Raw genomic sequence first — 22,038 nt, forward strand, 5'->3', positions numbered from 1 at the left:
GCTGCTGTCTCATTTGGGCTTTGGCCCTGGCTTCATCACTTTCATCCTCGGCGTTGTCCCTGAGCTTGTAGAAGTTGAAGGTGGTCCTGTGCTGCAGGCCAAGAGGATAGCTACTGGGGCTGAAATGGAATGTCTGTCTTGTCAGCTTCATGCAAGGCAGCTCTCTTGACTGATGGGGCCAAATTAAATCCCCGTTGGTACATACCCTGATGCTCAGAACTTCGCCTGGTTTATGCTTGCCAGGGTGAGTACTCAGTATTTTTCATGGCCACTGTATTTGAAGCTGTGTGACAGCAGGGACCTTGTGGCCCTGTTGACTGCCCACCTCCAACCTCCAGCGTACTCACTGGTATGCGGTAAGTGATTAATGAGTCATCTGAGTGACCAAAGTAAGGGCTGAATTTGGCCTTCCTTCTTATGGATGACTTATTTGGACACATTGAAAATAGGTTTGAGCAAGTGTTCTATTATTTGTGTATTTTATCCACTGAACCTTCAGTGATTTGAGATGGGCTTGCCCGTGGGAATGGGTTCGTTTTTTGTTTGTTTGTTTTTTTTAGAGAGATCGTGAGCTGGGGAGGGACACACACAGAGGGGGACAGAGGATCCAAAGCAGGCTATGCACTGACAGCAGTGAGCCCGATGTGAGGCTTGAACTCATGAATCACCATAACATCATGACCTGAGCTAAAGTCGATGCTCAACCGACTGAGTCACTGAGGTGCCCCAGAATAGGTTTTCTTTGAAAAATTGTAATTTACTTTTTGAAATGGGTTTTATAGTCCAAATAAAAAGTAAATACATGGTGTTAGTTTCCCAGCCTTTCCTCAGCCCCCTTTTCCCCTCTGCAGAAGGCCCAAGGAATAGAAGTTTCAGATTTAGAAGATTAAGAGGCCGTCTGGTCTAATCCAAGGATGGAAGCCTTTAAATTAAACCTGAAATCCGGGCTCTTCCTCAAATGTAAAATAAGACTCTTAATTATATTTTTTTGTGGTGGTGTTTTTCTGTCTCCCTTTTTTCCTTCCTTTTTTAATTGGTGCCTGTAACAATACTATATTATTAAAATTTGTTAAGAGCGTAGCTCTTACGTGAAGTGTTCTTTCTACAAAAGGAAAAACAGCAACAACAATTAACTCTAAAGAAGAGGGCAGGAGGAAACGTTGGGAGGAGATGGGTATGTTCGTGGTGGTGATGATTTCATGGGTGTATACTTACCCCAAACTCCTCGAGTTACAAACAGTAAATATGTATAGCTTTTTAACATGTCAGTCATACCTTAGTACAGTGGTTAAAAATATAGACAAATTTGTGTCTTGTTTTTGGCAGGTACCACAAGAGCCAAGCCATCTATCTGGAGTCAAAGGACAACCAGAAGCTGAGCTGTGTGATCAGCTCTGTCGGAGCCAATGAGGTAGGGACTGAACTCCCTAATCCTGCAGGAGAGGAGAGCACAGTGCGATAAGCGTGCGGGCGCCGCCCAGAGAGTGCAGTGGAACCTGGTGTGCTGTGCGGGTTAGGAGGGAAGTCAGCACTTCAGGCAGAAGCTGCACGTAGTCACAGTGCCCCCTGAAAATTCCTTGCTTTGCTGGACTAACAACATATGTGGATTTGTATATTCCTGGTGGTATTTGTGAGCCCCACATACAGTAATTGAGTTGGGAACCACTGAGAGAGACCACAGGAAAGAACAGAAGGCAAGTCTGTGTGATATCTGTATGTTCGTATCCTGCTGCTTTGGAAGGTAACCATGTACTGAGAATGAAACTTGCTTGTGGAGCATACTCCATCTTTGTAATTTCTCTAGAGCTTTCATGTTTACTGAGACGTTTGTGCTGGAAGGCTTTAATGAGGCACTTGGCACAGGGTCTGGCGTACAGTAAGTGCTCAGTAAATGGATGCTGGCCTGATCTGAGCCACACACTACTCCTTGCCTGTTGTCTTTATGATCTGACGTGTCCTCTTGCACCTCTCAGCAGTGAGCTACCAGGCTCTTGTCCTTAGGTATTGGTTTCCTAGAGTCTCTCCTGTAGGAGAGGGACTGGTTCCAAAGTCAGCTCAGAGGGTTATGCCCGCGGATGGTATGATTGACGATGTGAGTTCTCCGACTGGCCCTTCATTAGAGGGATGTCAGCAATGTGTAACTTGTATTGTTAGTAGTTTTAAAAAAGTTTAAAACTTTAATAGCTCGATTGGCTTGATCTTTTATCAGTCCACAAATGTCTGCAAAGAAATTGATTTTTAGGTGTCTACCCTCTGTAACTTATTCGTGCCAGTGCACAGTAAATCTAATGAAACTGGATTATGAAATAACTTAAGCCTCTTCCATTCTCCCAGCTTCCTGAATTGAAAATGCCCTCAAATGTGACTAGTTTGCAAAATGATTGTTTACTCAGAAGTCAGGGAGAACCTTCCAGATAAATGAATGTCCTTTTTCTCTTGGCTTGGGGTCTGTGAGTCACCCCAAGCCACGTCAGAACCAGAACAGAGGGATCTGATGAAGAGACCTGCTGTTCGTCGGCAAGAGACATTGTGACTTCTCAGCAGCCCTTGTGCCCTGCCCCGTGGCCTCTTGGGACCTAAATGTCACTTCACAACCAGTGCGTTGTCCTCTGGGACACCTCGAGATTTTTCAGGAAAATAGCAACGCAGGTTACATTTTTTACTCTCTCTGTTAAAGATGGTCATCCTTTGACACAATAGAGTGTCAGTGAGGTGACAAGAAAACGGTGACACTGAGACATGTCACCTGGAGGGGAGAAGCCTCAGTGTATCAGAGAGGCATGTGACTCTGATGATGAGGAAATATTTCTCACCTCGTGGAAGTATTCTAGCTCATTTTTCAGGTCAGATCCAAAGTGACACTGGAGCCACGTGGCCTTTGCATAAGTTGACTCCAGGCACATTTGGTTAGGGAGTCTGAGCCTTTTGGTGACTCCCCATTTCAGCCCTTCTGGGGGTCATTTTTCAGTTTAAAGTGCTTTTGCAAGGTCCTTAGGGGCTCAGCTCCATGTGAGATCTTTAACTTGAGGTAAAAAAAAAATTTTTTTTAACATTTATTCATTTTTAAGAGAGAGAGAGCGTGCGCAAGCACGCAAGCAGGGGTGGGGCAGAGAGAGAGGGAGACAGAATCCGAAGCAGGCTCCAGGCTCTGAGCTGTCAGCACAGAGCCCAAAGAGGAGCTCAAAGCTATGAACTGTGAGATCATGACCTGAGCCGAAGTCAGACACTGAACCGACTGAGCCACCCAGGCGCCCCTAGTTTTAAACCAGCATATTTGACTGTAAGGGCTCTTGTTGATACATGAACTAAAGAGACTGAAACGAGACCAGGAACACTTTAAACCCTTGAAGCTGGGAGGGGAGGGGGAGGGAAAGATGGGCTTGGAGATGCATGTGGGGGAGAAGCAGAACTTGAAGAACTTAAGCAGAATCCTGCGTCAGGCCCCATCTGGTGCATATCAGTTAAAATGGATGAGGAACGGGTGAGAAGCAGAGTCCGGGCTGGTTTTGGGGACAAGAGCAAGGAGTTTCGATAGCAGGTGTCAGCAACAAGGGGACTCAGCCTTCCTCTTCCGTAAAATGGGGGTGAGGATAGGACTTCGTAGGGTTGTTCTGAAGATGAGAAAGCTCAGGTGTGTCGGGTGACCGAGGAGGTGGCTTTCTTCCCAGTGCTGGGGCAGAGGATGACACTTGCTGAGTGCCCCCGTCTGCCCTGGCCGTCTCCCGCTGCCCAAGTTCATCCTTGATGCCGCACGAGAACACCTCTGCCTGGTGAAATAGCAGTCATCTGCTGCGATCTGTGGGAGAAGGATGTGGCTAGGAGGGAAGGACTGTTTCAAGCTCATTGAGCCTTCTGATGATCCTGATTGGGCCTTAGCTCACTCATGGGCTTTTGTTCCTCTTCTTGTTCCTTTTTGTTTTTTTTTCTTTCTTTTTTTTTTTTCCCCCTGCCTTAATTGCCAGGAAACCAGAGTAGCGAAAAGCTATAATATGGAAGTCCCTTGGCAAGGAAAATATTTCCAAATTTGATTGAGAGTTTATATTTGTGAACACATGTATTTTGAATGTTGATAATGCTGTAATCAAACCAAATAAAAAAATGTCATTCCTTAAGATCAAGGCAAAAACAGAACCCAAGATCACTGTGCTTTCCATTTTCTTAATTTTTTTTTTTAATGTTTGTTTATTTCTGCGACAGAGACAGAGCATGAGTGAGGGAGGGGCAAAGAGAGAGGGAGACACAGAATGTGAAGCAGGCTCCACGCTCTGAGCTGTCAGCACAGAACCCGACGCGGGGCTCGAACTCACAAACCATGAGATCATGACCTGAGTCGCAGTCGGTCACTCAACCGACTGAGCCATCCAGGTGTCCCTTTGCTTTCCATTTTCTGAATCAGAGGTGTGAGAGAGGGAGAAGGGCGGCCCAGGGCTGCCGCCTGCTGTCTCGGGTGGTGGTTTCTGGGAGCAGGGCCACAGGTCAAGGAGGTGGGTTGAAGACCTCACAGGTAGACAGGAAGAGGTTGCCAGTGTTCTTCCCACACCCCATTCATGCAGATATTTTGAGGCTCTGGAAAATTTGCCCCTCGGTATTTGCTGTCAGCCCCTCTCATCTTGTTCCCTTTCCTTCTTGCCTACAGATCTGGGTGAGGAAGACCAGTGACAGCACCAAGATGAGGATCTATTTGGGCCAGCTTCAGCGCGGGCTCTTCGTGATCCGCCGGAGGTCAGCGGCTTGACTTTCTACAGTGTTCTTCTTCCCTTGACCTTTTTTCTGGAGTGGTTTTTGGTTTTGTTTTCTTCCAAATAGAAAGTTTTTAACCCGGGAATTGCTTCCTTGGCCTTGGAAAATGGGGAGCGCTGTTGTGGATTCCGCGAGGCGCTTTGGTGGCAGCTGCTTCGGTCTTTGCGTTGCTCCTTCCTGCCTCAACCTCTTCCAGCCGTCAGTCACCATGAACTCTTACTTTTGGGAGTATTGGGAGTTTGGTTTACTCATTTCTTTATTTTATTTTATTTTTTTGCTTATACTTTGTCTTTTTTTTTTTTTTTTTTAAAGGCTCCTTTGAGTTTGAAGGAACTTTTTTTTTTTTTTTTTAATTAATTATCTTTAGGTCTTTCTACCAGGAAGGGATACAGTCTACACGGCATTTTCATGAATCTGATTAGTGAATCACGTAGCTCTTTCTGTTGTCGAGCCCAATTCACTGTTTCTCCAGAAGCTTGGGGCAGAGGTCCTAGCAGAAGGAGATTAAGTCTCCTGGCTCTCAGCCTTCTCTGAGAAATAAATGCCTCGTGTAACATCTGGCGTATGCCATCCATTCCACTGGCTGAGCGACAGAAAAATTTGCCTGGGTGACTACGTGCACGGAGTAAATGGGGTTGGGGGAGGGGGCGTTTTCACGCTCATAATGTGCTGAAGGTCCTGCATTTTAAATGTTATTTAATGCAAGTGGTATATTCAGACATGTTTGTTCTAGCTCAAGCTGGGACGAGTGGTCATTTCAGAAGTTTTTATTTCTAATTCATTTCTGTCCCCTGCTCCGAGTCGATGGAATGGTACCTCGCCCAGGCTGATTATCCAGGTTATCTATTGTAGGTGGGGAGATAAGACTGATAGTGCAGTAATCAGTGATCTGTAGATGCTCACTCATAACTCAGATTGCACTCTTGCTGCTCATGCCGCTGTTGCCCCGACCATTTCAAGCCCGTGGGGCCTTGTTGTCGGCGCCCCCTGCCTCCCGGGAGGTCTGGTCCAGCCTGAAGACAAAGAAAACTCTGCCGTGGCTGCCGCTAAACCTGCGCTCTTCCTAATGATTCCTGGTGAAACGGCCTTCCCCGTACTCTCTGCCCCACCTTCCCATCATCGGAGGAGTGATTCCCTGGCACATGGGATTTTCTGGATGATAGCTGTCACCTTAGGATATTTAATGAATTTGGGGTTAGAGCAACTGTTAGCATCTCTCTGGGAAATCAGTAGACCTTACACATCCTAAGACATCTTTGTATGTAGTACCCCTCGTCTCGGGTGATTCTCCTTGTGTTGTCTTTTGATGTCCACACCCCAAAGCAAGTTGGGGGCCATGAAAAGCAGTGAATCACCTTTTCTTGTAAGTCCTGGCTTCAACAGAGACCAAACCTTACTGACTCAGAGTAAAGACTTGTACAGATTCATTTTTGTTTTCATTTGTAATTCATTTCTCTTTTTTTTTTCTCCCTGGTATCGGAGTCTCATTTAGAAAACAGGGTAGATGATGCTTGTTTACTTAGAGTTGGCTCCGTGTTCTGTGCTGCTTCTCTGCCCCCAGCCCCCATTATGATGTTTGCTTTGGTGAACCAAGTCCATAGTAAACAGAGGCTTCATCTTTTGTTTCTTCTTGACAGCCTTTGCTCTCTTGCTTGAGTTGTCACTGTGGGTGTGTAACATCCCGTAATATCAGGCGGCTGTTATCCTCTAGTGCCCTTGTGATGGAAGTATATCTAGATGTAGTGTGTGTGGTCATCAAAGTTGTGGGTTTTTTTGTTTGTTTCTGAATGATTGTCTTACTTGGCTTTCTAGCAGTACACCAAAGTTTGGTTTTTTGAAACGGACTGTATTGATAACTGGGATTCTGCATCAAAACAACAAGTTGCCTTTTTTTTTTTTTTCTTCCTTGTCTGGTGGCACCTTTGTGCTTTTGTGAATTAACTATTTATTTGAAGACCAGGGTATGGGCACTTTGGCCTTGCCTCTTCTGTAAATTTGAGGGTGATGAGGTAGTGCTCTGGCCTTGGCCACATCACTGCCTTCTGCTTCTCTCTTGTCCTCACAACCCTTAATCATAGTGTGGTGAAAACGGGGGCAGATGGGGAATAGACCTGAGACACAGCACAGTAAATCGTACTCTTAGTCCCAGAAGATTTAGTTTTTTATTTCATTACCCCAGAGATGACAAGCCAGCAGTTCAGCCCCTCTGACAGGCAGAGCCCCCTTGTTAGGAGATGGAGGTGCTTTTGTGATGGGCAAAACAGACTTTGAGGTTCCTGGACTAAGAAGGGTCTGGCTTTTAGCCCAGGTGGCCATTCTTATTCCAGAAGCTCTTTCGCTCTCCCTAAATTCAAACTATTTCTTGCAACTCATACTTTGAAAAAGGTTGATCTAGACAACTCTTAACAAGAACCTGTATGTGCGTTAATCTGATCAAGAACCTGCACTTGTGTTATTTGGATCAAGAACCTATATGTGTATTTTGTTTGAGGCACCTGCCTCAGGATTATACACGGTGTTTGCTATGGATGCGTCCCAATTATTTATTTTACCTCTGCTTAGAGCCTTTGTGTTGCCTTCCCCACCACCTGAGTCCCTCTCTCCCAAAGCCAGTGTCCTCTTGAACAGTTTCCAGATTTCCGTAGCCATACCAAAGCCGGGATGTTTTCATTCGTTTGGATACCAGTATTTATGGATCTCTAACTACATAATTTCTCTCTCCTTCCTTTCTTTCTTTCTTTCTTTCTTTCTTTCTTTCTTTCTTTCTTTCTTTCTTTCTTGTCTCTCTCTCTCCTCCCTCCCTCCCTCCCTTCCTTCCTCCCTTCCTTCCTTCCTTCCTTCCTTCCTTCCTTCCTTCCTTCCTTCCTTCCTTCCTTCTTCTAACTGGGGCCAGTATAAGATCCCAGAGGCTGGTCTGCAAATCAAGCTATTTGTCTTTGTGTGTGAGACCCTGTATTCAGGGTTGGGTGACTTTTCTAAGAGAAATACTGGGAGCGGGGAGGGGGTTGGTCGCATTTTTTTTTTTTTTTTAACCTACCTTGGGGTAGCGGGGGAAATCCTATTTTTTACAATATTTTTTTTTTTGTTTTTCTATTAACCTTTCCTTTTATCCTTGAATTTTTACTAAATTTCCTCCTGACTTAAAAATCTTGTTTCTAATTTGGGAATTTGAAATCTTGGTACTTAATGTTATGCCATTTTTTCCAAAGAGTTCAAACCACTTTAATACCAGAACATGGTAAAATATTTGCAGCCATTTGAAGCAGCTGGTGGGCTTTTTATATATCCTCATTAACTGGTACCATTAAATGTTCTGAGAGGTGAATGTAAAATGTAAAAAGTTATAGGGTTGTTTTTTTTTTTTAAATAACAATAAACTTTCAAAGAGAAAACCAGCATGTAGTCTGTGTTATATCCATTGACTTGATAAATGATTGAAATTTATTTTAGGTTTTCCCTCCAGCGTTTGTGGGAGAAGGAAATTGGGAGAGAGGGAGGGATATACTAGATGCTTGCTCGTTGTGAAGAGGAAGATACGGAGTGATGTCAAAGGCTCTCAGTTTTGTAAAGAGCAGTCTAGAGGTGTTGACCCATCAATGTGATAGACTCTCCTTGTTGGAGATGATAAAACAATTTCATGGAAAGTTGAGTCAATGCAATTGACCTTAGATAGGAAAAACCTTAAGGTAGACTCGTATGATTGAAGAAGATGCTGCCATTTGGTACTCTAGAGCACTGCTTCCCAGTTTTACCAAAGGGGGAAAAAAATGCTGGTGTTTCGACAGCTCCCTGGTGGGTAAACTGAGGAGGCTGCTAACTGCCACAGGTGACAGACCTGTTGTGCTCACGACCCGGGTGTGGCATGCCCAGCAGGAAGGGCTGTTCTGTGCTTTGGATGTTGGAGAAGGGTGGTCACTATTTTTAAAATTTTTTATTGTAACATTTGTACAGAAAAGCACACAAATCTTATTTGTACAAGTTGAATCTTCTCAACGTGAATGCGTCCATGCAACCCGTCATCTAGATTAGGAAATAGCACTACCAGCACCCACGGCCTGAGCAGGCTTCCTTCCGGTTGCCAGTCCTCGCAGGGGTAAGGGCTAGCTCGACCGGTTTTCTCTATTTTCGTCATCTTAACCTTCAAGCTCTTGAGCACCTGGGTCTTTCTAGAGTTGTAGAAGAGCCAAGTCCCTGGTGGGAGGCTAGGGGTTCGCCAGGGACGTGAAAGCTAGTAGTGAAGGATGTGGCGACACAGGGGTGGTAAAAACAACAACAACAAAAACCATTCAGGTTAACTCTGTCACCCTCCCGCTTGTCGCCAAGGCAAACAGAACTTGCCCTTGATGTCAGCATCCGCCTTTGTGAGAGTTCTTTGTCTAGGTCAGGCAGTATACTAAACGCTGCAAGGCAGGCATTTTCTCTTTCAGTCCTTGTAATCTGTGAAAGAGTGCTGATACTCCCAATGCAGTTGTTAATATAATTTGTTAATATATTTGTTATATTGTTGATGTATTTGTTAACATAGTCTAAGACTTGGCTTAATTCTCCCCTGAAGCCCAGAGTTCATCACAGTGCCTAGTCCTAGTGAGTGCTCCGTAAATGTTGTCAGATACTGTTAGTGCAAAATGATGTGCAAAGACAGGTGGGCTGGAGAATAATAATAGCTCCAGCCCTCAGTACTGTGCCCTTCACTTTTATTATCTCATCGAAGCCTCATAACAACCCTGGAGAGAAGACGCTATTGTTATCACCAGTTTTCAGAGGAGGAAACATTCCTTTATCACAGGGGGTGGTTAGGTAATTTCTCCAAGGTCACACACACCAGCTTGCACAGTCCCAGCTCTTTCAGATTCTAAGCCAGGGTTCCTAAGCGCTGCCCTGTGCAGCCTTTTCCCAGCCCCCTTTGTTCACAGTGCATTCAGCATTTCCACCTTTCTCCAGCCCTTCTCTGGGAGTTTGTTTTTATCTGCTCTCACCTCTTACAGAGCAAATTTCAGAGGTAAAAACGCTATAATTTGCTAGGACCCTTTCCCCTGCTAGATAACTCCGGGCTTCTTCCTTGGTAATCGAGTTGTGAGAGTCACAGTTACTAGCCGAGAGGTCCCTTTGCTCTGAAACAGCGTGGGCAGGTGTGTAACAGAAAACGGAGCCATTTAGAATGTAAAGAGTGAATGACCTTGATGGAGCCGACTTTAATAAGCAACATGAGAACCTTTGGAGGAAAACACTTATCTTTTTTTTTTTTTTTTTCCCCAGATCACTCTCTTCCTGCCTGCCTTTCTTGTCATCTCTGAAGTAAGCAGGGAAGGGTAGGAGCCATTGAACTGGTTTCTAAAAATGTAGATGGAGAGCTGGACACGCTACATCTTGCTGCTCTCTGGATGTCGGTGGACCTTTTCATGTCGTGTCCTGCTGTAGAGCCACTGAACGAAAGAACACACCAGTTCAATGTCACCTGCTTCAGACTGTCTGCTCAGCTCCAACCAGCAGCCTGCGTAACCACCAAAGCCAGGGTTTGCAGTCTTTGGAGAGAGGCAGGAATGAAACCAATTTCTGGTCTCTTCTGCTAGTGTTAGAGATGCCCCACATCTATCTTTGGTAAAGCTAAGCACCTTCTCTGCTTTTAAAAAGACAGTAGGTGGAATGCTCTAGAAACATGGGCACCAGCTCACTCTCTTTGGACATAATGACATGATGAGAAATATATTAGCTTTAGGAATTTTAGTGTTTACCAGAGTAGGTATTTTTGTGAATAGCTATGATTATTAAGACGAAAAGATATGTATGTTCAGAAGGATCCCTAGGGGAGTGAGGGAGATAAGATACAGCATAGGTACCTAGACACTTAATCCCTTTACCCATTTTCCCTAATCTGTGTTTGCTCAATTCTCTGAAAGATACAGATCTCTAAAATGACAAAATTCACTTTACTGATACGAGAAGACCAATAATCAGAATCTGAAAGATTCTCTCCCCTGTTTCTCAAAAGTTGGAGACTCAGCGGTGTGCTCTGTTTTTCTGCAGCCTGATGCTCCTGTCTGTTGGCATCACGTGTCTGCCTGCCGATGGGGTGAATGGGTGTGGGGTCAAAGTAGGTGAGATTAGGGGCACCTGGGTGGCTCAGTCGGTTAAAGCATCCGACTTCGGCTCAGGTCATGATCTCATGGTCCATGAGTTCCAGCCCCGTGTCGGGCTCTGTGCTGACAGCTCAGAGCCTGGAGCCTGCTTCAGATTCTGTCTCCCTCTCTTTCTGCTCCTCCTCGGCTACTGGTCTGTCTCTCTCGCTCTCAAAAATAAACATTTGGGGCACCTGGGTGGCTCAGTCGGTAGAGCAACCGACTTCAGCTCAGGTCATGATCTCGCGGTTTGTGGGTTTGAGCCCCGTGTCGGGCTCTGTGCTGACAGCTCAGAGCCTGGAGCCGCTTCGGATTCTGTGTTTCCCTCTCTCTCTGCCCCTCCCCCACTCACGCTCTGTCTTTCTCTGTGTCAGAAATAAACAAACATAAAAATAAACATTAAAAAAAAAAAAGGTTCTAGAGCCAGCTAGGAAAGCAGTGCTCATAGAGAATAAGCAGTTATTGAAGGTAGGAGTACAGTGGCCTCAGGTTGGCAAGTCCCTGCATATAATTAAGAATCACTTTTTTTTCAACATTGATTCTTTCAGTAAGTATTTGAGTGTTTACTGAGATGCAGTGTGGCAAAAGAGTTGGAATCAGTATTTGAATCCAGCTTTAACTAGCTGCAATGTGACGTTAGGCACATTGGTTAAGTAACAGGCACATAGGTTAAATAGTAATATCCACCCCAGAGTGATTTTGAGGATTCTAATAATGTTATGTATATAGCACTTACTATATCCTAAGCACTTTACCCATATTAACTTACTGAATCCTTGTAATGACCCCGTGAGGTAGCTGCTGTTAAAAATCCTCACTCTGTAGTTGAAGAAATTGAGAAACAGAGGTCAAGTACCTTGCCCAAGGTCACGTAGCTAGTAAATGGTGAGCCAGGATTCTGAGCCCAGTTTCTCCAGAGCCCTTACTCTCTCATTCACCATACTCTGCTTTGAGGGGGACATAACACAGGGCTGGATTCAGGGAGTGCCCAGTCTCTGGAAACTGTCCCCTCCATTGTCACTACTGCTGCCCTCTATCTGTCTCTGTCCTTGGATGTTAATCTGCCAAATCCTGTGAGACCAGAAGCTAGTTTAGTGCCAAGAGACAATGAAGGTAAAGTTGGCAGCTTCAGAGATCATGGTAAGCGTCACTTCCTACAAGTGGGTTGGAATGAATGCCCAGCACATTGGGTTGAGAAGGATTCTGAAGCCCAAGTTGGGCAGAATGGGAGGAGTGTCTTAATCAATTAGTTTTATCTGCTGATTTAGTTTGACCCCTTATTTTGAAGATGAAAACATCTAAGGCCCAGAGATGATAAATGATGTGCCCAAGTTCATATGGCCAGCTATAGGCAGAGAGGTGGTGGGGGTCCTGTATTCTGGTATGGCCACTCATTAACCCAGGGGTTTTTACTTAATGGCTTGATAGTTAGGGCACACTCATCCTCTTGTGCCTCGGACTTTTCTGGTTTTAGCATTGATAATCTTGCATCCCAGGAACTGTCTCAGACCCAGGCAAACCGAGATAGTTGGTCACCCTGTTCAGTTTCCTCCTCTGTAAAGTGGGGATAAGAATTGGCATTTTTCCATGGATTAAGTGATTTCTCATAGATTAGATAAAGCACTCGGAAGTAGTGTTTGGGACATAGTAAGTCCTCAATACGTGTTGGTGATTTATTGTCCTTGTGTTCATTATTATTGGAGCAGAGGGTTCCAGCCCCAAAATGAGATCCTGGAGAACTTCACAATCATCCCAGCCAAGACAGGGGACCTTGCCAGGATCATCTGGTCACCTGGAGCTGACTGTTGGGGATGTTTTTTCTTCTACTTGAAATAGTAGTAAACTATCACGAGCTCGAGGATTGACATCAGTGCGTTCAATCCACATGCTGTTCATGGAGTATTGCATGTTAGGTAGTCTAGGTTCTTTGGGGGATTTAGAGATAAATAAAAGCATGGTTCCCTTCCTCTGGGACAGTGAGGATGGGCAGCCGTGCTTGTCAGTAATTCTGGTTCAGTGGGATGGGAGCTACATTCAAGGCCTGGAGAAAACTGGACAGAGAAATTACTAGCAGTTGACATTTATCAGGCAGGTGGTTGAACACTTCACGTGCATTATCTCATTAATTATTTGTTGTCTGTGAATTTGTTGTTACGTATCTGGGGTTTACAGACTGGGAAACTGAGGTTTAGAAAGAGTAAGAAACTTGCCTCAAGTTCACTCAGCATGATTCCAAAGCAGGTCTTGCTGACCCAGAGTCTGAATTTTCATGAAGCAGGAATGCTTTACAATTACTTCGGAAAGAAAAGAAAATTTGAGCTTGGCCTGAAAACTGAGGCAGGCCTTAAGCAGTGTCCATGGCCAGGAATGGGAACTGCACGCAGAGGAAATGGCTCGGTTGAAAGCGGAGGTAGGGGGTGGGACATGTTTAAAAAGTCAAATGAGAGTGTGTGCTCAACAGTAACTCTGGACGAATGGGCTTTGAACTTTAAAATCTTTTGTTGTTGTTTTTTTCCCAGACCCGTATCTTTTTGTCCTTCCACACTTCGGGTTCACCTTACTTTCCTTCCTGCCTCTGTCCTTTTCTCCCTTCCCCTGGCCCACCCTGTTCCCTCCTCCTCCCCCTTTTATATCGCCAGTGCGGTGGCTCGTGGCAGTCTTGGAGTGACGCTTTCCAATTTCACACTTACATGCTCCTGAAAGTATTCGTAAACTAACTCATATGTAAAACCAATAAAGGGCAACAGCACACATTCCTGTTAGGCAGTAATTTTGTTTGACTCCCTTTCTTCTGTTTTGATCACTCATCTTCCTGCAAACATGGTGCTTTGACCTTACCAGAAGTGGAAGTTTCAGGAAGCCAAGCATGGTGGAGCTCTGTCAGAGTATGAGTAATAGGAATGAAGAAGAGCTCGTGTTTATTGAGCACTTACTACGGGCCTGGACAAGGGCTAAGTACTTTTCGTGCATTATCTATTTTAGTGCACTCAACAGTCATGTGAGGTAGGTCTGCCTGATTCCCATTTTTAACAGATGAGGAAATTGAGACTCAGAGAAGAGGATTCACCTCTGCGCCGCATTCCTACGTTTCCTTTTCCTGCTGGCTTCTTCCATCGTAGCATGTAGTGCCAAAGTACAAAGGACCAACGCCCTCCATTTTCCACGCCTGGAACAGACACTGAGAAGGGAAGCAACTTGCCTGAGATCACACCACCGATGAATGGGAGAGCAGAAACTAAACCCAGGTCTTGTAACTCCTAATCCAACAGTTGGGGGAAATCCCAGGCTGAAGCTGAAGGGCATGGATTTAAGATTTGGGTTGAATTTTAGCCCTGTGACTTACAAACTGTGTGACCTTAGGCACGTCTCATAACCTATCTGGGCTCCAGTCTAGAAAGTGGAGACGATGATGATAGCCACCTCAGCAAGCTTATTGTGAGGGTTGAGTGAGATCACACAAGCAAAGCAGCCCCAACAGTGACCCTCGTGCCTGAAACAAGCCAGGTCCCTCTAGCGTGTTAGATACATCTCTCCCACCTTGCCAGCTGCCCGTTGTTACTTCAGGAGTTGTCTGCCCCATCTGCTCAGGTCCCAGCATGCCTTGAGGCTAAGCCCACAGCATCCTTGCAAGGGGGACCCCTGCCACTGGCCACGAACCTTGAAATTCAAGACAACAGATGCCCAGCATCTGTTCACCTTATTAGCGCCTCACTAGAGAAGAGTTTGAAATCCTCCCTCACCTCCCACCAGCTGTGTTGAGAAACCCACTGGACTGTGAGGGAGGACAGGGACTGGGTCCCCCCCCCCCCATCCCCAGGGATTTGCATACTGTAGGTACACATTAAATGCTTACTGAATGAATGGTTGGCTAATTATCTCATTTCTCAGCACAGCATATTAATCTCTAAGATCACAGTAATAACATAATGCAGTTTAGAAATGAAAGGATTCTACAAAGTTGGCCACAAAATACAGTAGTCTTTTATTTTCTACCTCATTTCCCCTCCCAGAAGCAATCATCCCACCTCTTTTAGCTGATTATTTCAGGACATTTCTAAGAATTCTCTTAAATTCTAACCATGGAAATCCTTCCCTCCTCTCTCAATATAGTTATTTCATAATTTTGATGAGGTCAGTATGTAGTGTTTACATTATTGCGGCTATGTAAACGCTAGTCACAGCTGAGCCCTGTTGTAAAGTATGCTTGCCTTTTTTTTTTTTTCCCCTTGACAGTGTTCCCCTAGGAGTTAATAATTGTCTTGTATTTTTGTTATAAGCCTGGTTTCCTAGGTGCTTATTAGAATTCAACCTCAAGGCCTTCACCAAGTGTTTAAATTCCCTTTAAGACACTCAGATGCACCAGAATTCCATTGATTTCATCACCCTGAAGAAGCCTTCCCCCTGGGGACTTCTGGACTGGTTGCCTACTCTAGACTGGTGGCCCCCCATATGGCACATAGCTGTCTCCCTGGAGTCTTCCTTCACCTCCGTACTGGGGGCTCCGCTTTGTCACTTTTTGCGTTTGGATCTCCCATTCTTGTTTCCTTTGTTTTCCTTTCTCTCTTCCTCCCCATTTTGGCAAAACGCATCTTGCAGTAACTTACCAAGCATGATTAAAAATGCTCTCATTCTGTTCTCTTATTTCATCGATGGTTTGGCTGGTGTAACTACATTTTTAATTCCCAGAATTAAAGCCCATACATTTCCAGAATTGAAAAGGCCCACAAAGCACTTAGCACTTAACTATATTTCAGCCAGCCCCTTCCTTCCTCAACCTTCGTTTTGAGAGGTTCCTTGTGCTGCTAAATTCATTATTCTCCGGTTTCTCTGCTGTCAGTTTTAAAATTCAGGTTTTGTTTTGTTTTAATTTACTTTACAGCTTCTAAAATTTGGTTGTTTCCTCTCTAGTGTTTTCCATTCTGGTGGGTTTAATTCTAGCTTGGAAATCATTTCCCTTCAAGATTCTGAAGGTATTTTTTATTGTCGTCTAGCTTCTGATGTTGTCCTTGAGAAGCCTGAAGCCATTCTGATTATTTATTCTCTGATCACCACCCCCCCCACCTTTATCGAGATATAATTGACATAGCGTTGCATAGGTTTAAGGTGTACAATTTGTACCATTTTGATAAACATGCATATTGTGAAGTGATTACCACAGTAAGGTTAGTTAACCTGTCATTTCAGTAGGTGTGCCATTTTTTGTGCGAATGTAGTGAGTACTTTTAAGATCTCTCCTAGCATCTTTCAAGTGTACAGTCCAGTATTATTAACTGTAGTTACCATGCTGTCCATTACATCCCCAGGAATTGTCTATCACTGGAAATTTGTACCCCTTGACCGCCTACACTCTTTTTCCCACCCCCCAGCTCCCTCCTCTGGCAACTACCAATCTACTCTCTCTTTGGATGAGTTTGATTTTTTTTTAGATTCCATTTCTAAGTGAGAATACATAGTACTTGTCTCTCTTTGACTTATTTCACTTAGCATAATGCTCTTGGGGTTCATCCATATTGTTGCAAAGAGTAAGATTTCCTTCTTTTTATGGGTGAATGTTTCATTGTGTATATATACCACATTTTTTTTTTTTTTTTAATCCAGCCATCCATCAGTGGACACTTAGGTTGCTTCCATGTCTTGGTTATTATGAATAATGCTGTGGTGAACATGGGGGTGCAGATATCTCTTTGAGACAGTGATTTCATCTCCTTTGGATATATACCCAGAAGTAGAATTACTGGATCATATGGTAGGTTTTTTTTTTTTTAGGAACCCCCATATCTCTATACTGGCTGCACCAGCTTGGATTCCCACCAACAGTGCACAAGCGTTTTCTATTCTCCATATGTTTGCCCGTACTTGTCAAATTATATCTTTTTGACAATAACCATTTTAATAGGTGTGAGGTGATACCTCATTGTGGTTTTGATTTTCATTTCATTTCCTTGATAGAGTGATGTTGAGCAACTTTTCATGTACCTGTTGGCCGTTTGTGTATCTTTGGTGATTTGACTTTTTTTTTTTTTTTTGAAATGTTTCTTTATTTTTGAGGGTGGGGGAAGGGGCAGAGAGAGAGAGGGACAGAGGATCAGCACTGACAGCAGTGAGCTCGATGCAACACGGGGCTCAAACTCAAGGACTGCAAGATCATGACCTGAGCCAAAGTGGGACACTCAAGTGACTGAACCACCCAGGTGCCCCTGGTTATCTGACTTTTTAACATCTCTAGAAGCTTGTAGGATCTGTGGCATTTTGAAAGTTCAAGATGACAGGCCTTGTTGTGGGCCCATTGTTCTAAGCAGTTAGCTTTTTCAATTCTGGAAACATATGTCCTTAAATTCTGAGAATTAAAATAATACATCTACATAAATATGCACACACACACAAACACACACACATTTTATGTATGTAGTAGCAAGCTTCCATGATCGTTGCCTCCTGATAGTCATACCCCTGTGTAGTTCACTGTCATTATTGGACCAAGATTGGTCTCTGTGACTAGTAGCATATAGCAGAAGTGATAGTAATTCATTTCTGAGATTGGAGTATAAAAGACACAGTGACTTCTTTTTGGTTGTGCTCTCTTTCTCTTGAATCACTTGCTTTGGGGAAAGCCAGCTACCATGTGAAGCAGCCATATGGGGAAGGCCATGTGGCAAAGAACTGAGGCCTTCTGCCAACAGCCAGCTAGTCACTGAGGCTTCTGCCAATGGCCATGTGAGTGAGTCACTTTGGAAGACATCCTCCAGCCCCAGTCTAGCCTTCAGATGAGATTGCAGTCACCACTGACTGCTTGACTGTAGCCTTGTGGGAGACCCTGAGCCAGAACCACCCAACTAAGCTGCTCCCAGATTCCTGACTCTCAGAAACTGGGTAAGAGAATAAATGTTATAGGCTGCTGAGTATTGGGGATAATTTGTTATGCAGCAATAGGTAACTAATATAATGGGTAATTTTTTCCCCTCTTTTTTTTTTTTTCTTTCTCCTAGCATTCAGGGACTTCTTTTACTTAGATAGTGGACTTCCTATGGCAGTCTTCAACTTTTCTTGTGTTTCCCATTTTCTCTTTGTCTTTTTATTTTCTAGGAGGTTTCCTTAAGTTTGTCTTTTAACCTTTCTCATTAAAAATATTTTTCATTAAAAAAATTTTTTTAATGTTTACTTTTGAGACAGAGCGTGTGTGCAACCCAGCAGGGGAGGAGCAGAGAGAGAGGGAGACATAGAATCTGAAGCAGTCTCCAGGCTCTGAGCTGTCAGCACAGAACCTGGCATGGGGCTTGAATCCACAAGCTGTGAGACTGTGACCTGAGCCGAAGTTGGACAGTCAGCTGACTGAGCCACTCAGGTGTCCCCGCAAAAAAATTCTAAGAGCTATTTTTATCTTCTGATTTTGTATCCCTTTTTTTTTTTTTTAATTTTTTTCAACATTTATTTACTTTTGAGAGACAGAGCATGAGCAGGGAAGGGCAGAGAGAGGGAGACACAGAATCCGAAGCAGGCTCCATGCTGAGCTTTCAGCACAGAGCCCGACGTGGGGCTCGAACCCATGAACCATGAAATCATGACCTGAGCTGAAGTTGGACACTTGATCGACTGAGACACCCAGGCCCCCCTATCCTTTCTTCTTTTTAAAGTGCCGTACCCATTTCTAGAGTCCTTTCATCCAGAGACTGTTGTATCTTCTCTAGAGAAGAAACTTCTGGTCTTTTGCCAGGTTGGTCTCTAGGCAATCTTGCTGCATGAAGTAGGGAAGCAGATCTGATGAACTGACAGCTTTTTTTTTTTTTTTTTTTTCATTTAAATTATAGTTAACACACAGTATAATATTAGTTTCAGGTATACAGGTCAATGATTCAACACTTCCATACATCACCCAGTGCTCATTGCAGCAAGTGCGCTTCTTAATCCCCATCACCAATTTCCCCCATCCCCCCACAACCTCCCCTCTGGTAACCATCAGTTTGTTCTCTATAGTTAAGAGTCTGTTTCTTGGTTTGCCTCTTTGTCTTTTTTCCCCCTATGTTCATTTTTTTGTGTGTGTGTTTTTTTAATTTCACATATGAGTGATATCGTATGGTATTCGTCATTCTCTCACTGACTTATTTTGCTTAGCATAATACTCTCGCTCCATCCACATCCTTGCAAATGGCAAGATTTCATTCTTTTTTCATGGCTGAGTAATACCCTATTGTATCTGTATACCACGTATTCTTTATCCATTCATCAGTTGATGGACACTTGGGCTGTTTCCATAGTTTGTCTATTGTAGATAGTGCTGCTATAAACATTGGTACACGTATCCCCTTGAGTCAGTATTTTTGTATTTTTGGGATATATACCTGGTAATGCAATTGCTGGAAACTGACAGCTTCTTAAATTGGATTTCAGCCAGTCTCACTGCCTTAACCTTCATTTTTAGAGGTACCTTAATTTTTTATTAGGTGCTGCTAATCTATGAGTCTCCACTGTTGGCTTAAGATTTTGAGGCACTTTTCATATATATTTAGCTTCTACAGTTTGGTTTTTTTCCCCCCACCTATTCTCCATTCTGGTGGGTTTAAGTCCTTAAAAACAGAGGAAAACAAAACACCTTTATAGTTGTTTCAGTGGGATTTCATGGGAAAAAGAAAAACATATGTTATTTAGCCAACTCTCTTTACCTCAACCCTTCATGCCTTGCCTGCTCCCACCTCCCTCTGGGACCTTCTGTGACTCATGCAGCATTGTCAATGAAGGATGACACTGAAGGGGACACTGGCTAGCTCACTGTCACTGTGGGTTCTGAGGCCATAATCTATGAATCACTGCAGTGGGAACATTAGTAGGTCATTTCCAAATAATCAGTACATTCTTACTTATCACAAAGCTGCTGGTTTGTGTCTGAAGACATGTCAGTGGCCTTTAACTGCAGGCTTTGACTTTAGAACTCAGTGTCAAGATTTAAAAGGAAGAATTTACATACATGCACCTTGAAGGTCTGAACGTGTGTATATAATACAGTGCCCATGGGTTTGTATGCCTATATGTGCACAAACACACATCTCGAAAATGAGCCTTCTTGACAACCAGAACCCACCTTTGGACTGTAGGTGAGTTGAGAAGCATGAAAAATGTTTAGCCTTAAGAATGTTTAAATATTCATGATGTCTTCAAAGCGAAGCTTTTGGGAAGACTAAGCCACCTGGAACACAGCTGTGATAGTACAATAAGGCATCTTGAAAAATCACAGAGTGTCACGCAGGGCTGGGAAGAATATTCCGGTGACCTAGGCCAGTCCCCTGCTGCCCACTGTAATAAAAACTATTTTGGATATGTCCATTGTTAGCAAGATCAGGTTAATATTTAGAGCATAGTAGTATCTTACCAGCTTGAAGATGATTATATTTTGGATTACATAACTTATTTGGGGTAACAAATTCCGTTTATTTATTGTCTATCCTTCCTCATGTGGTGGGGTTTTCAGGACGGCAGCTGTTGGCACATTCATCATCGCTTTCCCCTTGTACCCATGGAAGACGTTACTCATCAGTCTTGGCCCGTTGTCTTGAGGCCCAGATGTGAGGACTCAGAATCCTTTCTACACGGGGCTGCTTGCAGCTACTAGCAATTGATTGGGAATGGGGTGTTGTGGCAGGCTCACCAGACGAAACATGTAAGCGATTTCTGGTTGGTCTTTTATCACCTGTCTCAGTTGAACACGCTCTGGTTCACATTACTTTGCCCAGAACCAGTCTGGGCATGATCCCTCCAGAGCAGACTAGGATAGAATTTTCACTTTCGTGGGCTCAAATCACTTTCAAAATATTGCTTTGGTTTTTGGGATCTCACCGACCATGATCGTCCTGAGTTGTGATTTTAATTCCAAGGACCTAAGTAACTGTGCGCTCGGTTTCTTCAACTGAATAGCACCCTTTATGCTACTGCGTGCCATCACTTATTACTCTAAACCAGGGCTCAGCAAACCACGACCCATAGGCCAAATCCAGCCCGCCACCTGTTTTGGTAACATTTTATTGGAACACAGCCACACCTATAAGTTTATGTCATATCCATGAGTGTCTTTGCACTAAAAGGGCAGAGTTGAGTAGTTCCCACAGCAACTCTATTGCCCACAAAGCCAAAAATATTTGCCATCTTCCCTTTTACAGAAAATCTTTCCTGAACTGGTTCTGAATGATTACGCAGGATTCTTTTGGCTCTCAACTGTTGTCTAATATTTTCTCCATGGTGTATTCAACTCTTTTACAAACCTACTTCATTGTGGTCTCATCCAGCCCACATTTATCTGTTATACTCACAAGGCTCTCCTAAGTGATGTTTAGTGCTTGTTGCTATTCAAATATGCTGATTATAACCCTCCCTGCTATTTGTTGAGCACTTACTATAGCCCAGGCAGTGCTAAGCACTCTACATAAATTAAGTGAACAGAAGTAAGCAAATGGCTTGGCATAGTGCATGGCATAGGGTAGATGCTCAATTATATTTAATTTTTACAACAGCCCTATGAAGGTAGCATTAAAGAGTCACTTAGGGTAGCCAGGCTGGTAAGTGGCAGAACTAGAATCCAACTCAGTTTGCACTGATTCCAAAACTTGTGACCTTTCCATTAAACCTCATCTCTTTCTACTACATTCTCTCTTTCTCTCTCTCTCTCTCTCTCTCTCTCTCTCTCTCTCTCTCTCTCTCAATGTTTTATTTATTTTGGGAGAGATGGCATGAGCAGGGAAGGGACAGAGAGAGAGGGAGAGAGAGAATCCCAAGCAGGTTCTACGGAGCCTGACATAGGGCTCGATCTCACGAACTGTGAGATTATGACCTGAGCCGAAATCAAGAGTCAGATGCCTAACTGACTGAGCCACCCAGGTGCCTCTCTACTACATTTTCCTGACTTGCCAGTCTGGTAAATCTGTCAAGTAATTAGAATAACGGGCATTATATAGATAAAATGCATGTATGTGATTGGTGTGGTATGTTATCTCAGATCCTCTTAACAAACATGCAGGTTTGGTATTATTTGAAATTTACAGATGAAGACACTGAGGCTGGGAGAATGTCATACAGGTAGTTAACTGTTGGTACAGTTCTAAGTTGGTATGATTCCAGATCTTTACACTGTACTGCTATGATACACAACCATGGTATGTGGCTGAGCTGACATTCATTCAACAGTTTCTACCATACCTTT

General features: G+C 43.8%; 1 protein-coding gene across 5 annotated transcripts in view; it reads left to right on the forward strand.

Moving 5' to 3' along the window:
- The window catches only part of SUDS3 (SDS3 homolog, SIN3A corepressor complex component), a 109,139-nt gene that overhangs the window by 27,416 nt on the left and 59,685 nt on the right, over window positions 1-22,038 (forward strand). For 2 of the 5 annotated variants that reach the window (XM_042909876.1, XM_042909878.1), the window contains 3 exons: window positions 1,327-1,411; window positions 4,637-4,722; window positions 9,997-10,140. In XM_042909876.1, coding sequence (XP_042765810.1) covers window positions 1,327-1,411; window positions 4,637-4,722; window positions 9,997-10,039 — 214 coding nt within the window. In that variant the 3' untranslated portion in view covers window positions 10,040-10,140. Of the gene's footprint in view, window positions 1-1,326; window positions 1,412-4,636; window positions 6,847-9,996; window positions 10,141-13,889; window positions 13,955-22,038 lie in introns of those variants that run through there. The other 3 variants (XM_042909877.1, XM_042909875.1, XM_042909879.1) reach the window with 3 other exon arrangements.

The sequence above is a fragment of the Panthera leo genome, chromosome D3, assembly GCF_018350215.1.
Source record: "Panthera leo isolate Ple1 chromosome D3, P.leo_Ple1_pat1.1, whole genome shotgun sequence".
Classification (NCBI taxonomy): domain Eukaryota; kingdom Metazoa; phylum Chordata; class Mammalia; order Carnivora; family Felidae; genus Panthera; species Panthera leo.